Below are 14,052 nucleotides of genomic sequence, written 5' to 3'. Positions count from 1 at the left end.
TAGAGCACACTTGTAACCATGATCATCATCATCAATATCAATGAAGCAGGATGTAGGCTTTTACCTCCACCGTGAGGGGCCGAACCTGGGTAAAATATAGCGTCTCTCGTCTCGCTCAACCCCTCTCAAGCTACCACATAGATGCGTTGGCCTCGCGACTAAGTCCTGACACTAAGGACATCTGCCGTGACAATTCCACGACAGTACTGCTACTGTTATCAGTACTATCAAAACTATCAAATTACCGTGCTACTAAACACTTGCTGCAGAGAAATAACTTTCTAGGTGTGGTTGAATTGACAACTCAACTACTAAGGCTTATAAATATTGTTTGACTCCACTTGTGTCGAATCAATAAATTTGGATGAAACACTACCCTTCAAGACTGTTGCGACCCTCTGTACTTGTGGGTCATCATCGGGCCGCCTCGTCTACGGTGGCCTTAGGGCAATGAGAGCGCGGTGGACCCCGGCCATTGCCGGCGCGAGAGCTCCATTTTTAGATGTGTTTGCGAGTTTTGTTAGAATTTTGAGTCTTGCTCAGGAAGGCGAGACAACGGTGACTCGGAATAAGATTTTTCCCACCTATTTCCGTTTCGGTGGTGCATTTAGCATAGGCGGTGGGCGTGTGGAGGTGTGTCTCCCGGCGGATCAGTCTCTGGTGGATTTGCTCGGATTTGTTATTCGTTTATTCACGTTCGTGTGTCTTCAGGTTGGATCCTTTCGATATACGCTACTCTTCACCGGCGGCGGGCGCTGTTCTGGTGCGCTGATCCTATGAGGCCTTAGCACCACGACTTCCCAACCACCTACTACAACAAGTTTTGCCCGGTTTCGACGAGAAAGGCATGACGACGGCAGCACACTTTCGGTTCGTTTCAGTATTCTGTGATGAGCGAGGGTGCTAAAGGGGTGGAAGTCAAATTTCCACTCGATAGCCCCCGGTGCCGCGTAGCCAATCCCACTCCCGGCCTCTCCCCATTCCCGCCCCTTTCCCTCCCACTTCCACCTTCCTTCCCCTCGAAGCCACCGCCCAAGCCCATCGGCGCCGCCGCCCGCCGCCGCCGAAACCCTACAAATGGAGTCGTCGTCGCCGCCGCCGCCGCCGCGCCCCGTGGACAAGTCCTACTTCTACAACTGGCTGGAGCACCGCACCAACGGTATGCGCAGCACGCCTCCGCCACCGCCCCCCGAAACCCTAGTCCGCGTCGCGGCTTTCCCTGTCCGGCTGCCCCTAACTAACGTCCATCTGCTTCCTCCAGCCGACCCCGGCTCGCTGGAGAGCGAGCTGCTCGAGGCGATCCAGGACGGAGATGTGGACGGCCTCAAGGGTGAGTACGCACGCCTCTTTACCTCTGCCTGCGCCGCCGCCACGGCGCCAATCTCGCCCAACACGGGCGTGGTTTCGAATTTCGATGCGGCCGTGAGGTGGTGCACCTGCTCGCTACGAGGGTCTCGTTGCTTGCAGCAGTTCCTGTTTCGGTTCGCGCGATTTTGACTGTATTTCTCAGGGATGTGTATTGGGCATATATGCATCGTGATTGACACCATGGTACTAATTGCCCTGTGATGGATTCATGTTTAATCAGTCGTTTTCAGTCAGGTTTGGTTGCGTGATTCTGCTTAAGATACCCTTCATGCTTACTGACAATTCTTACCCAGATTTATGCCATCATTTCGAAACTGCAGTTATATTTTTCTTACAGTTGCGTTTTACTACGATTCATCTGTACATTTTTGGGTCTTGTAGATATGGTGAGTAGCATGGACAAACACGATAGTCGTTTTCAGTCAGATTTGCCCGTGTGATTCTGCTTAAGATACTACTGACCCTTCATGCTTAGTTGCAATTCCGAACCAGATTTATGCGATCATGTGGAAACTGCAGTTACATTTTTTTTCTTACAGTTGCGTTTTACTATGATTCATCTGTACATTTTTGGGTCATGTAGATATGGTGAGTAGCATGGACAAACAGGACAGGGCAAAGCTTGCTGATATGCATATAGATGGCACGGGGTTACTACAATTGGCATCATTCCTTGCTGAATTGGAAGTGTGCAAGTACTTCGTGGAGGAGCTCGGGTTCGACGTCAATGCCGGTGACCTCACTGGTGGTGCGTACTTCTCGTGTGCTATATCAACTCCCTTTCCTTTTTGTCTTCTTGGCCTGCTTTCATAGTCTGTACCATTCAATCTGTTATCTGTTGCAACATGTTACATGCGTGTATAATGACTTTTCTTTGCTAGTCCTTCACAATTGTTGTATCGGATTGATTCAGGAAAGCGAAATTGGATGTGAAAAGTGATATTGTGCTGTAAAATTAGTACATTTTGATCCTTGTTCGTCTCTGTTCTGCACTTCTGTTATCTGGTGATTACCAGTACCAGCTATTGGCCTGCAACTAATCAGGCTTCAGTTTTTCTTTTCTATATATGACATATACGGCACTTCTGGGAGTTAAATTTAATATACCGGTCAACTGAGAATGATACTGATGTAGGTTCTTTTGAGAAGTTTACATATAATATTTTTCATTTGTGGTACCCATAGCTTGAGTACAAGTTGCATTTTATATGATTTTGATTAAAATACATGCTACCTGGATATGCTTCTGTCACTTTTGGATGATCCAATATGTAGTTTCCACCACATCATTCCATATACCTACACAATATTAAGTAATAGGTAATTGTATGGAATATGATTTGTATGGCATACTTATACTCTAGGAATTCATCTGGTAGTTGCAGATGCATGTGAGCAATAAGCGTGGTATACGGTATACCATGCACTATTCTACAGTTAGTGTTTTCACCTTCTAGACTGGAGATCTGGGAGTGGTATTGATGATCTGACAGGGTACTTGTTTGTTTCCAGGTGTAACACCTCTGAGTTCTGCAGCATTGTTTGGAGAAGTTGCCGTTGCAAGATATCTTCTAGACAATGGAGCTGACCCAAATAAGCTAGATGAGAGAGGCTCTGTTGCTCTTCATAATGCTGCAAAAAGTGGTCTCTCTCTCTCTCTGTTGGCATATGTTAATTGATCTGTTAGTGGTTTTCATAAATGTTGTTGTGTTTTTTTCTGCAAAAAAATGTTGTTGTGTTGCTAACAAGAACAATTGAATTCAAAATTGTAACCATAAAACCCACCAACTACATTTTTTTGTATCAAAAATTACTGCAAGTAATTTGGTCTGAGAAAATTGTATCGGAAGGAACTCCCTAAACTATCACCAACTTTCTCCTTGTCTCCCTTGGCTTGATTTTCTGTGCTGGGCTTCCCTGAACTTGTCCCCCTTACTCACATGGCTCCTTTTCAATCCTGGACTAACAGAAATGCGTGAAGTGGCTCTGGCTCGTTTTGCCTTGTCAGCCTCACCTAACGGTATTTTTTTGCTAATGGTGAAGAGGAGCTAATGAGAAACATAGATAAGTTTAGTGCGGCCCGACACGGAAAACGCAAGTCTAGGAAATCAAGGGAGAAGGTGATAGTTTAGGAGGTTCCGATGCATTTTCCTCATTTATTAGTTTTCATCAGTAACTATTTGTTTCATGGTTATTATTTCTTCCACTTAAGTTGCCCTATATTTGGTATGCTGTACACTTGTTTTGTCTGGCCTCAGGATGCAATCTATAAACCTTCTGTGTATCCGAATATTACCTGTCAAAAAACATTTCTTGATCAATCTTCTTCGTGGAGCTATATATTGGTTGGATTAATTTTATAACTCGTCTAGCCTACCTCACTACTTGACCAGCCTTTGGAATCTTGTGGTTCTTTCTTGTCATGCTTTCAGACAATGGTGTCTGATCAACATATACCATTATAAGTTCATCTTGAATGTGCATCTTCGAGAAGCTTGCAACATTGGTTTATTACTGGGTCTTTATGACATTATCACGCGATTCATATATCTTATCCAGGGAACGGGGAAGTCGTGGATCTGTTGTTATCTAGAGGGGCCAGAGTTGATATAGCTGTTACTCATGGAACACCACTACATATTGCTGCTTCCTATGGGAACACCGGTGCTGTGAAGATTTTATTGGATCACCATGCAGATGTAATGTGTAACTTCCATACCTTTTCAGTTGACAAATTTTTTACCTGGTTGTTGCCGAGCTCTTCAATTTTTTAACCATATTTTGTGCTGACAAACCTAATAATTCGTTTATATATTTCTAGTCACCTCCAGTTCAAAACCATGTTAGAGATACTTAATTTTAAAGGCTAACTAAGTTTAAGTCGTTTATACAAGCAATGCCACCAAATTTAGGGTTTTTTGGTTTTTGGTAATCTGAGGTAATACAGAGTGCACGAATATGAGTTACATGTTATGTTGCTGTATATAGTCAAAACGTGTGACCTGTGTATTATTATGTTCTTGTTGTATCTGTAGTTGTATTGCTGTGACCTGTTGAACTATGTCACTTTTGTGTAGGAAGTGATTTTGTTCTCTTAAATTTGTAGCCAAACAGGGTTTCAGAAGTTTCAGGCACCCCTCTAGTTACGGCTCTTCATTGTACTAAACATGGAGTGAGTGAATCTGATTCATTGGAATGTGTGAAGCTACTTGTGAAGGTCTGTTATCCTGTTTGCTTTGTTTCCTCACGCCTCGATGATTAGGCAGGACCCGATTAGTTATTGTAGAGTAATATAGGTTGTTTTGTTAGTTGATCCCTCTAGTTATATGATTTGCTGTGTGCAAGACATTTTGCTTTGCATAATATGGGTCCACAGGCTGGCGCTGATGTGAATTCTGCTCATCCAAGTACTCCCTTGGTGGTGGCAACTACGGTTGGTTTGGCTGACTGTATTAAGTACTTGCTGGAGGCTGGCGCGGATCCTAACATTCCGGATGAACAGGTGAACTTTTGTTCTTCCTAATTTCTTGCTGTTTTTACCTTGGTGGGAAATCTAATGCATATGGTATATTTTTATGCACAGTGCACGGGTGCGTGCTTGTGGCATAGAGTTGCATGTGTATGATTATATCTGTCTACACATTGCGCACACACTTGTTGGGTTCACATGGAATTGCTTGTTTTCACGATGATGTATTGTAGCTATGTTTTTTATTTTCTTTGTATGTTATAATCAGCACTTAGCAGAACTTCATAAATTCTCTTAATGAATATATTCCGATGGAAAATCCCTTCCACCATATTCTTGTTAATCAAGCTATTAAGTTTGCTGGTGTGGCATATTGAAATATGTTCTTTCCATTGAGTGTTTCTTCTTTGTTTTGTTACTTTACAGCAGGGCCGTATGCCAATACAAATTGCTGCAAGTTCTGGAAGAAGAAGCCATGTGGAGATTCTATTTCCTTTCACTTCTCCCATCAGAGCAGTGGCAAACTGGTCTGTTGAAGGAATTATTGCTCATGAGAAGTCAAGATGCTCAATTTCTAAGGTTCGACTTGACTTGAAAGTTCTCAAATCATTATATATTTCTATGATTGTTTATATGCATGGATGCCCTCCACCTTTATTACATACTTCTGTGCATAGGCTTCAAATTGACAAAAATAGGGGGAGGGGGTGGGGGTGAATGTCACCATTGGTGCATGTCTCCCCCATGAACCTTGTGGATATTAATCAAAGATAGTGAAGATGAAAATAATATATATGGCCGAGAGATATGCTGGAACCGGGCGTTGGCATAGCAGCACCAGAGAAGAGTGGAGAATGGAGGAGAAAGGCGTGTGTGTGTGTGTGGGGGGGGGGGGGGGGGGGGGGCTATTATTTCTCGCGGGATGGGGTTTGGAGAAGGGATGAGCGCTGAAAATAAATCTGGAGGGCAGATGGGAAGGAAACTGAAAGAACGCATGGAGGGTGATCACTGAGGAGTAATAGGTGAGGTGAGAGCAAAGACATGATTGGAACTATGAACTATCTATGCAACTGTACTCTAAATTGTTATATAAGAACATAAGTTGGTGCATGTGTAGGTCCATTGTTACGAAACATCTCTTCTCAACCTCTCCAAACCAGCGCACTCCTAACAAAAATAATACTCCCTCCGTCCCAAAATAAGTGTCTCAACTTTATACTAACTTTAGTATAAAGTTGTACTAAGGTTGAGACACTTATTTTGGGACAGATGGAGTACATCCGTTTGACCAATGTCTTTGTACATCTCTTCACTCTATGTAGAAAAGGTCGATATTGTGAATATCCTAATACTATTATTCTTATCTAAGTTGATGCCGGATGTAGAGGAGGCATAATATGCTGTTCACACCGCACAAACGTTGTTAAAGTGTGCACTTGTCCACTTTATTACCCTTTTAAATTGATGCCAGTAGTTCGAGCCACATAGCTAAAGACAACTTGTCGTGCCCTTTATATATTTCTTTCATCACCCCGAAATACATGATATGATATCATTCACCTGTTGTAGCATATTTATTGTTCTGTAGCAATACATGGGCAACTTACTAGTTATGTTTATTTAGAGGTATAATATCACAAATTACACACTTGACTTGAAAATGACATTAAGAATTTCAACAAATCACACTCCCAGGGAATACTCCATTGCAGCACTTGATTCAAATAACTCCCTTATCCCAAAATCTGGTTGCATCCTCTGTTCCTGCCACAAACCGGTGATATCTTCACTTGTGCCCCTAGGCTGCCACTGGTTGGCCATGACAGCCTGTCCTAGTTGCCTGTCCTGACATTCAAAACGTTCAGAAGGCAAAGAGTATTTTTCACCTGCATGTGTGCTATTAAGTTTTTCATGACAACTGGTGTTGCCTGGTCTCAAGAAACAACGTCTCCTGGCATTAAATAAGTGAGAAACTCTGTTGCAGTCCTCTGCAAGCATTGAAAATATTCCAATGGCTGAAATCATTACTATTTTCAGTGATCTGCTGGTGTGCCATTTTTCCAGAATTGCTGCTCCTCGTATGTCATTTTGAAGTCTAACCTTATTTTCCCCTAATTTATGTTCATGATTTAGGAAGAGTCTTATAACAAGATCGAGGATAAAGTAGCCATGCTGAAATCTCAAGGAAAAGAGGCAGTTAAGAGAAAGGACTACCTTGGCGCTTCAAAGCTCTACACTAAGGTACGTGCTTGCATACTAACATTGATTCCATTTCAATGCTATTTTAGGTGTCTTATGAAGTCACACTGATGTTTCATATTCAGTGTTGGTGCAACCTATTTGGTCATGCTTTTCTTTTTCGAACCCATTGGCACTTGCACTGAGGTTGTTTTTCCATAAGCGAGCAGCCTACAAAGGCTAGGCCTCGGATGCAGCTGGTTGAGCACGCTGACGGTTGGTGGTACAGTTTGTGTTTTGCTGACCTTTTAGTTAACCGAGAATTGATGGCTGTGTAACTAATACGGCTCGGAACTAAAATAGCTAGCCGGATTATAAACATAGTAAATTATGCAAAACCACATGTGACACATAACCGTAGATGCTATGGTACTTATAGTTTCACCAAACCATATGTGGTTAAATTTATAAGCATGATGGCTTCAGTTGCCACCTGCTGGGCCATCCGATGCCTCGTTCCTCCATCCCAGCATAAGAGCGTATTAGTCACTGTTTTGGACTATTCCATTCACTGCCGCTGCGTATTATTCCAGAAACCGACTGATCTGCCTCATGTTACGCACTGCCTGCTAAGAAGAGCTCTCCACCAGTCCACGCCTAATTATCCAATATACTATCTGATGGTATTAATACATGAACGAACCAATGGACTAGGACATATCTTCTTTCCTTGATTTTGGGCCATGTTCGTGCCAAGCAATCAAACTTGGGCAGTGTGACTGGCTCTTTGGCTGGGTTGGTGCAGTACCGAGTGGTGACGCTACGAGAGTACAAGTTTTCACTTTTGGGCAGGCACAGGAGTTGTTATGCTGGAGAGAATCTCTTGATCTGTATGCATGTAGGATGTAGCTATCTGAATTGCACTAATAACGTACTCCCTACTATATTGGCACATCAGATTGCCTCCGTGCTAGGGAGAGGCAAACAACATGGTGGTGCCGCTGGGGCCACCTTATTACCCTTGTGCCATTAACCGAAGACCTTTACATCAAAGATAATATAGCCTGGGGTTATATGTCACATGCCAAAATACTCAAGGTTTTCCGCAAGTACGACCACAGAATGAGGGTTTTCCAATATTTACTCTATTAATTTCCACTATGTAAACTACATGTTGGATCAACTCTAGGATGTCTTCCGGGTTTTTTGTGTTAGAATAATTTCATGAGTAACCTACAAAGAATAGAGATAAATTAGAAGGAAAACTAGCTCTGCTGGTGAAATTTGCAAAGTAGCGCTGTCTGCCTTTTGTCCCAAAAAATTGCGATGTAATCTTCATTGCTGCATACTAGAGTACAGAAACTACCAAAGTTTAAAATGACCGCAAAGTAAAATCCTCTCTAGTCGATAGTTTTATTCTGGGGCATGACTCATATTATGTATTTTCGTCTTCAATTTAATGCAGGCACTTGAACTAAGGTATTTAGATGAAACATTGTATTCAAATAGGAGCCTTTGCTACCTGAAAATAGGCAAGCCACAGAAGGCTTTGCTGGATGCTGATCTTTGCATTGCAAGAAAACCCGAGTGGGTGAAAGGTTACTACCGGAAAGGAGCTGCTCATATGTCGCTCAAGGTCAGAAATCTCTGACAGTTTGGTAGTTATCTGTTGCCCTTTTTTACATTTGGCGTCGATTCATCTGTCCAACGTTCTGTTGTCGGCAGGAGTACGAGGAAGCATCCGAAGCTTTCCAAGATGGACTGGAACTGGATCCTGGGAACGATGACATAAAGAAAGCATTGCGGTAATGTGTCTATCTTTTATTCATCTAACACAAGGTTAGGACAAATCATTTGGATGCAGCCATCTCAGTAATGCATGCTGTGGCTGTTGCTTTCATACAATGACCAAGTCTTCATAAGTTTAGCTACTGCGGAAACACGAAACTGACAGTACTGAATAATTGCGGCAACCTTGTGGGGTGGTGGAACCATGTGGGTACTCCGAGGTGAGGGGAAATTCAGCAGGCTAGTCTTACACATCTGTGGGAACCTCATCAGTCGCTTTCAGGATTCCAGGAAAAAATCATAGCAACAGAGCTCATCACGACTAATTTTGTCTGGCGATGATGCTCCCTGTTCTGCCCAAAAGCTAGCACATCATTGATTGGTATCACATGACCATTACACACGTACAACGCATCACACACGCATACACCGCTGACTGATCTGTGCAGCATATATCCATGACAACATATATATCTTGCAGAAGCTTTGGAGTATATTTGTATCTATCACCATTTCTCATTCGCCTTTTTTCCCCCAAAAGAGGGATAACACCCTCGGCTTCTCATCACCGAGTGATGCATACAGCCCTCCATTATTCAATTTGAAGTTTCAATTTCTCATGCGTGTTTGATTGATACCCTTCTGTCCGCAGGGAGGCTTGGGAGGCGATGTCAAAGGATCAAGCCGCTGGAGGAAGCATCGAGTCCACAGATTAGGCCGGCATTGCTCTGCCTGCACATGCCTCGTTGCGTTCCTTCTGATTCTGTATCGGCGGTTTGATCGTAGTTTTCTAGTGGAACCTGTGTAGAGTTTTTTTTGAACACAGAATAGACGTAGATGCTCATACATACATATGGAACCTGTGTAGAGTTATTTTGTGCAGAACCACGACCCTGCGGTTGCATGTCTAGTGTATGGCGAGTCGAAGGGTCAAATGCAACTAGAGTTAATCTCAGACTCTCCGTGACGCTTGTCTGACCGTTCTGGAAATGACTCTTTCTGCTAACGTGTTTGTGACCTATTTATGTGGTCTGCTCTCGAGGATAGGGTCGATTGATCCGGGACTGTTGTGATCTGAGATGTGATCCGGGACTAGTGCACGGTACTCTTTGAAATGTCAGTTTGATTTTCAAATGTGGAGTGCAATACCAATTAAGGCTGCGTTTGGTGCACAGGAATTATGCAGGTTCGATTTCCACGGGAATATTTTCCTGTAAGCCCATTCGCTCCACAGGAATCAGCACTGTTCATTTCACAGGAAAGTGCCCTCGATCTGTACTTTTCATGGGAAAGAGAACATCTACTCAGACCAAAGGAAACGCCCTGTTGAAAACCTATGGTTTGCACTGTTCACCCACCTTCACTTCCTATACTTTTATCCATTCCTTTGCTTTGCTCTCCTCCAGTCCCTAAAAGACTCCTTTTGAAAATCCCACAATTGCTTTTTTGTGTGATGAAAACATATATTAACTAACGTAAACCATTAGAAGACCTTTATAGAAATTGTAAAATACATGCAAATTTTCAGGGGTGCTGAAGTCCTCTCTGTCTGAGCAGAGCAAACTTGTTTAAACCCAGAAACTTGTAGAAGCAGCCGCTGGGAAGTCGACAATGTAATCTTATCATATAAACTTGGTCAAACGTAGAGAAGTTTGATTTAAAAAAAATAACAATACACTTTATAGTAGTACTTCTGAACTGAGAGAGTATTTGTTCTTTTCACCTGCAAAGTTCGAATGAGTATTTGTTTCCCTGATTGGTAACGGGAATTATTGAGAAATACAACAGGAACATATGACGCAAGCACGGCCAGAACAAAAGAAAAACGAAGAAACTTATAAGATGGCTGGTGGTTAATTACAAGGGAAGTAGCCATACATATACTGATTTTACATCTTCCTTTTCTCATTTCGCGTCCAAACGAAACTAACGACAGCAAGGACGGAAATGAAGCAGAGTTTTGCGCATGCAAATGATGCCAAGATCACGGCCATCGGCCGGCTTCCCCTAAAAGCTCCGCCCGGCCGGCGGCCTCACAAGAAAGGCCGCGTGTTGGGGACGAAGACGAACGGCGTGGCGAAGCACGGCTCCACGCCGCCCCACGCCGGGCACGACGCCGGCGGGCCTTTCAGCGCCGCCATGTAGACCGCGGCCAGCTTGCGGACGGCACGGCGGAGCCAGCGCAGGCGGAGGCGCCGCAGGAGCCCGCGGCAACGGCCACGGCCACCGCCTGCCCTGCCACTGCCGCCGCCGAGCCGGGCGACCTGGAGCTTACGGCGCCGGCCGAGCCCGAGGCCGCGCCACAGCACCCCCCGGCGCCGCGGCATGAAGCTGCATGGCGCGCCCTCCCCCATTCTTCTCGTGCCTCTCCTCCCTTTCTCCTCGTCTCGGTGGGTATGCCGCTATGGTATGGCCTGCAGCCTCGTACTTCTTTGGCGTAGTGCTTTAGGAGGAGTCAACTTCGGGAAGCAGCCAAAGCTCGAGGTACTGCTGGTGCTGTAGTTGGCGTCATGCAAAGCCATATCTATCTATCCATCCATCTATGGTCTATCTCCAGCAGCCCTAGCTATATCTCTAGGGGCATTGCCGTTGCGTGGCTCGCCCCGCATGCGGCTCCAGTCTTTCTCGTACGTTGGCCGGGTTCCGGTTCCAGGACTAGCTGGCTAGTGTCATCCCTCCCGGCCACTTTGGTTTTGGATGCTTTCCCTGTCGATCACGTCCACAAGGCGGCGGGTCATGGCGCCCACGCACTCTCGTACGTACGTGGCGGCGGAGCGGTAAATTCTTCTATGTATCTTACGAACAGGCTTAGGTGGAAATGTTTGATTTTCCTTTTTCCGTTTTATGGGTATTTTTGGATGTTGGGTGAGTGTAAATGTATACACGTAAATAATATACAATATATGTGAAAATTGCATTATTATATGATTATTTTTTGCATAAAAAGTAGTGCAAGTCACGTGTATAGTTCTGTGATGTTTTTGTTTCATTTTTTTCTTCTGAAAGGATAATGCATTCCTTGTTAGAAACTCTTTTTTTGTAGAATTTCACTACTGCATGTATCTTTCTCGCATATTATAAAAAAAATGCAATTTATGTGTAAATTGTGTGCAAATTTTGTCATTATTTGGTTTACTTTAAATTTTGTTTTTTTTTTCTTGGAAGGTAATACCAATATCACTAATTCATTCATGTGGAGGAGCGGTCACCGATGGGATGCGCATAGCAGTCAGGGCTACCATTACGAAGTACGTATGGGGTCACATTTTGAATGCCAACCCGCCTTACGGAAGCAACTTCGTCGCCAACCGCGCTCATTGTGCTCAAAGTCGACCATGCGTCAGGTTTTGCTCGTTCCAAGGAGTCACAAATGGATCCAACCGCGCGGGGGGGGGGGGGGGGGGGGGGGGATATGCCCCCAATCCTTTTTTTTATCACTTTCACTATACGTCACTTGGAAATCAAATTAGGGTCATCGCCATCTCCTCCCGCGTCGCCGCCTACGGCCTCGTCTACAGGACACTGCGCATGGTGGCGTGGAAACGAAGACAAGGCCAAGAGGTATGAGGACTACGCGCGCAGAATGAATGCTTGGATCAAGCCCCTCGTAGACCTGGACAATCTGATCGATAACTACATCGATGGTTGAACAAGGAACACCAGTAACTTTCAAGAAACTACCCTGCTGCCTACTTACTAGTACTATGCAGCAGATCTCCGCCCAATAAGTTGAAAAAACCCAGTTAATTAAGACCGTGTATGAGCTCTACTATGTCTGAGAACTTACGTACTTATATGCTGTGTTTTAAGTGTGTGCATGGAATGAATGGATAGATTTACTAATATTAATTGGTCTATGCTGTGTTTTAAGTGTGATGAGGGAATGGATCAATATTCGCACAATAATTCATGTATCAGATCAACTGTTAAAACATGTTGTGTGCACCAAAGATTTTTCATCATGCTAATGATTAAAGCCACATATACGAGCAATAGGACAAGCACCATTTCATAATAGATGTATCAGATCAATTGTTAAAACAAACATGTTGTTCGTGAGCTCCCAGGGCGGGCATGCGAGAAAAAGAGATGCGTGGACGCTTGAGGAAGAAGAGGAGGACGATCACGTACCTCGTAGAGGAAGTCGAAGGACCCTGATGTAGCAGGCTAGCAGCAACATGTAGCAGTCCTTGTAGTAATGGCGCCCCGACTGGTCGTAGAGCGTGTCCTGCGCGCCCAGGAATCGGCACCCAACGAACGCCGCGTTGTCCGCCGACACCCGCAGCGCCACCGCCTGCTTCCCCGTCGCCCCGGCGTTCGGCACCGGCGTCGTGTTCTGCCAATGCAAGCGTGCGCGCGAATTAGGACACCCAATCAACATGCTTAGGGCTAGACATGGGGTAGCGAGTAGCAGGTACAGCAGCGGCGGTACATATTTTAGAGTGTAGATTCGCTCATTTTGCTTCGTATATAGTCACTTGTTGAAATGCCTAGAAAGACAAGTATTTAGGCACGGAGGGAGAACATGGATAAGTTAGTAGTGGGACCTATGTGTCATCAACTTAATAAAAGAGAAGAATCACGTGTACATGTTTTCTTTAGACCAGCATGTATGTATAGGTTGAAGCACAGCTCAGCCGACGGCCTTGTAAAGCCCATTGAACACAGTGGCCTTACTTATCTTCAGCATAGCCCGCAGCCTAGCAAGCCTAGAATAACGACGTCCCCTGTTTACAGTGTAGGTTGACACTCGTCGACCAAACGTACACCGGGAACTCCTATCCGCCGCATTTTGTGGCAAATAGACTCACGATGCACACATACACAACCTTGCTGCCCCGCAAACCTCCTGTTGTTATGCACTCAAACCTAGCCTTTGAAACCACTGAACTTTTGTAACCAAACGAGCAGCACGGAGTTTTTAAGAACTATAAGCAGCGACAGATTTGATTTTTTTTGAAAATTTTGAATGTGTCTTTTTACGAAAAATGTATACTTTTTGAAATGCAAATATTTTTAAAAATTATGAATAAAATTTCTAAAATTCATTTGTTCAATTTCCGACTATATTTGGAACCCTGAAAACGGAAAAAATTCTCGAAATTATGAACAACTTGAATATTTTTTAGAACAATTTACTAAAAAATAAGAACATTTTTTTGCATCTGAGGACAATTTTTGAAACAATTTTTTAATCCACAAATAAATATATGAAATTGCGAACTTTGTTTAAATACTCAAACATTTGT

General features: G+C 44.0%; 2 protein-coding genes across 4 annotated transcripts; one reads left to right on the top strand and one right to left on the bottom strand.

Moving 5' to 3' along the window:
• The first annotated feature begins 884 nt into the window (after positions 1-884).
• On the top strand, positions 885-9,824 carry LOC123087291 (ankyrin repeat domain-containing protein 50). 3 transcript variants are annotated; one of them, XM_044509269.1, is made up of 12 exons: positions 885-1,159; positions 1,262-1,330; positions 1,952-2,116; positions 2,881-3,012; positions 3,928-4,067; positions 4,475-4,585; positions 4,745-4,870; positions 5,267-5,416; positions 6,971-7,078; positions 8,481-8,651; positions 8,741-8,820; positions 9,456-9,824. In XM_044509269.1, exons 1-12 carry the CDS (start codon positions 1,078-1,080, stop codon positions 9,517-9,519), a joined length of 1,398 nt encoding a protein of 465 aa, XP_044365204.1. In that variant the 5' UTR covers positions 885-1,077; the 3' UTR covers positions 9,520-9,824. The 3 variants fall into 3 exon arrangements, with proteins under 3 accessions (XP_044365204.1, XP_044365205.1, XP_044365202.1); XM_044509267.1 differs by having other exon boundaries at positions 887-1,159; positions 5,264-5,416; XM_044509270.1 differs by lacking the exon at positions 9,456-9,824 and having other exon boundaries at positions 5,264-5,416; positions 8,741-8,824.
• Positions 9,825-10,620: 796 nt separating this feature from the next.
• On the bottom strand, positions 10,621-11,236 carry LOC123087293 (uncharacterized). Its single transcript, XM_044509274.1, has one exon. The coding sequence runs from the start codon at positions 11,155-11,157 to the stop codon at positions 10,837-10,839; it is 321 nt and encodes a 106-aa protein (XP_044365209.1). The 5' UTR covers positions 11,158-11,236; the 3' UTR covers positions 10,621-10,836.
• Positions 11,237-14,052: the final 2,816 nt, after the last annotated feature.

This window comes from Triticum aestivum, chromosome 4A (genome assembly GCF_018294505.1).
Source record: "Triticum aestivum cultivar Chinese Spring chromosome 4A, IWGSC CS RefSeq v2.1, whole genome shotgun sequence".
NCBI classification, from domain to species: Eukaryota; Viridiplantae; Streptophyta; class Magnoliopsida; order Poales; family Poaceae; genus Triticum; species Triticum aestivum.
The sequence above is the reverse complement of the archived record's forward strand: the minus strand, read 5'-3'. Positions and strand labels throughout refer to the sequence as shown.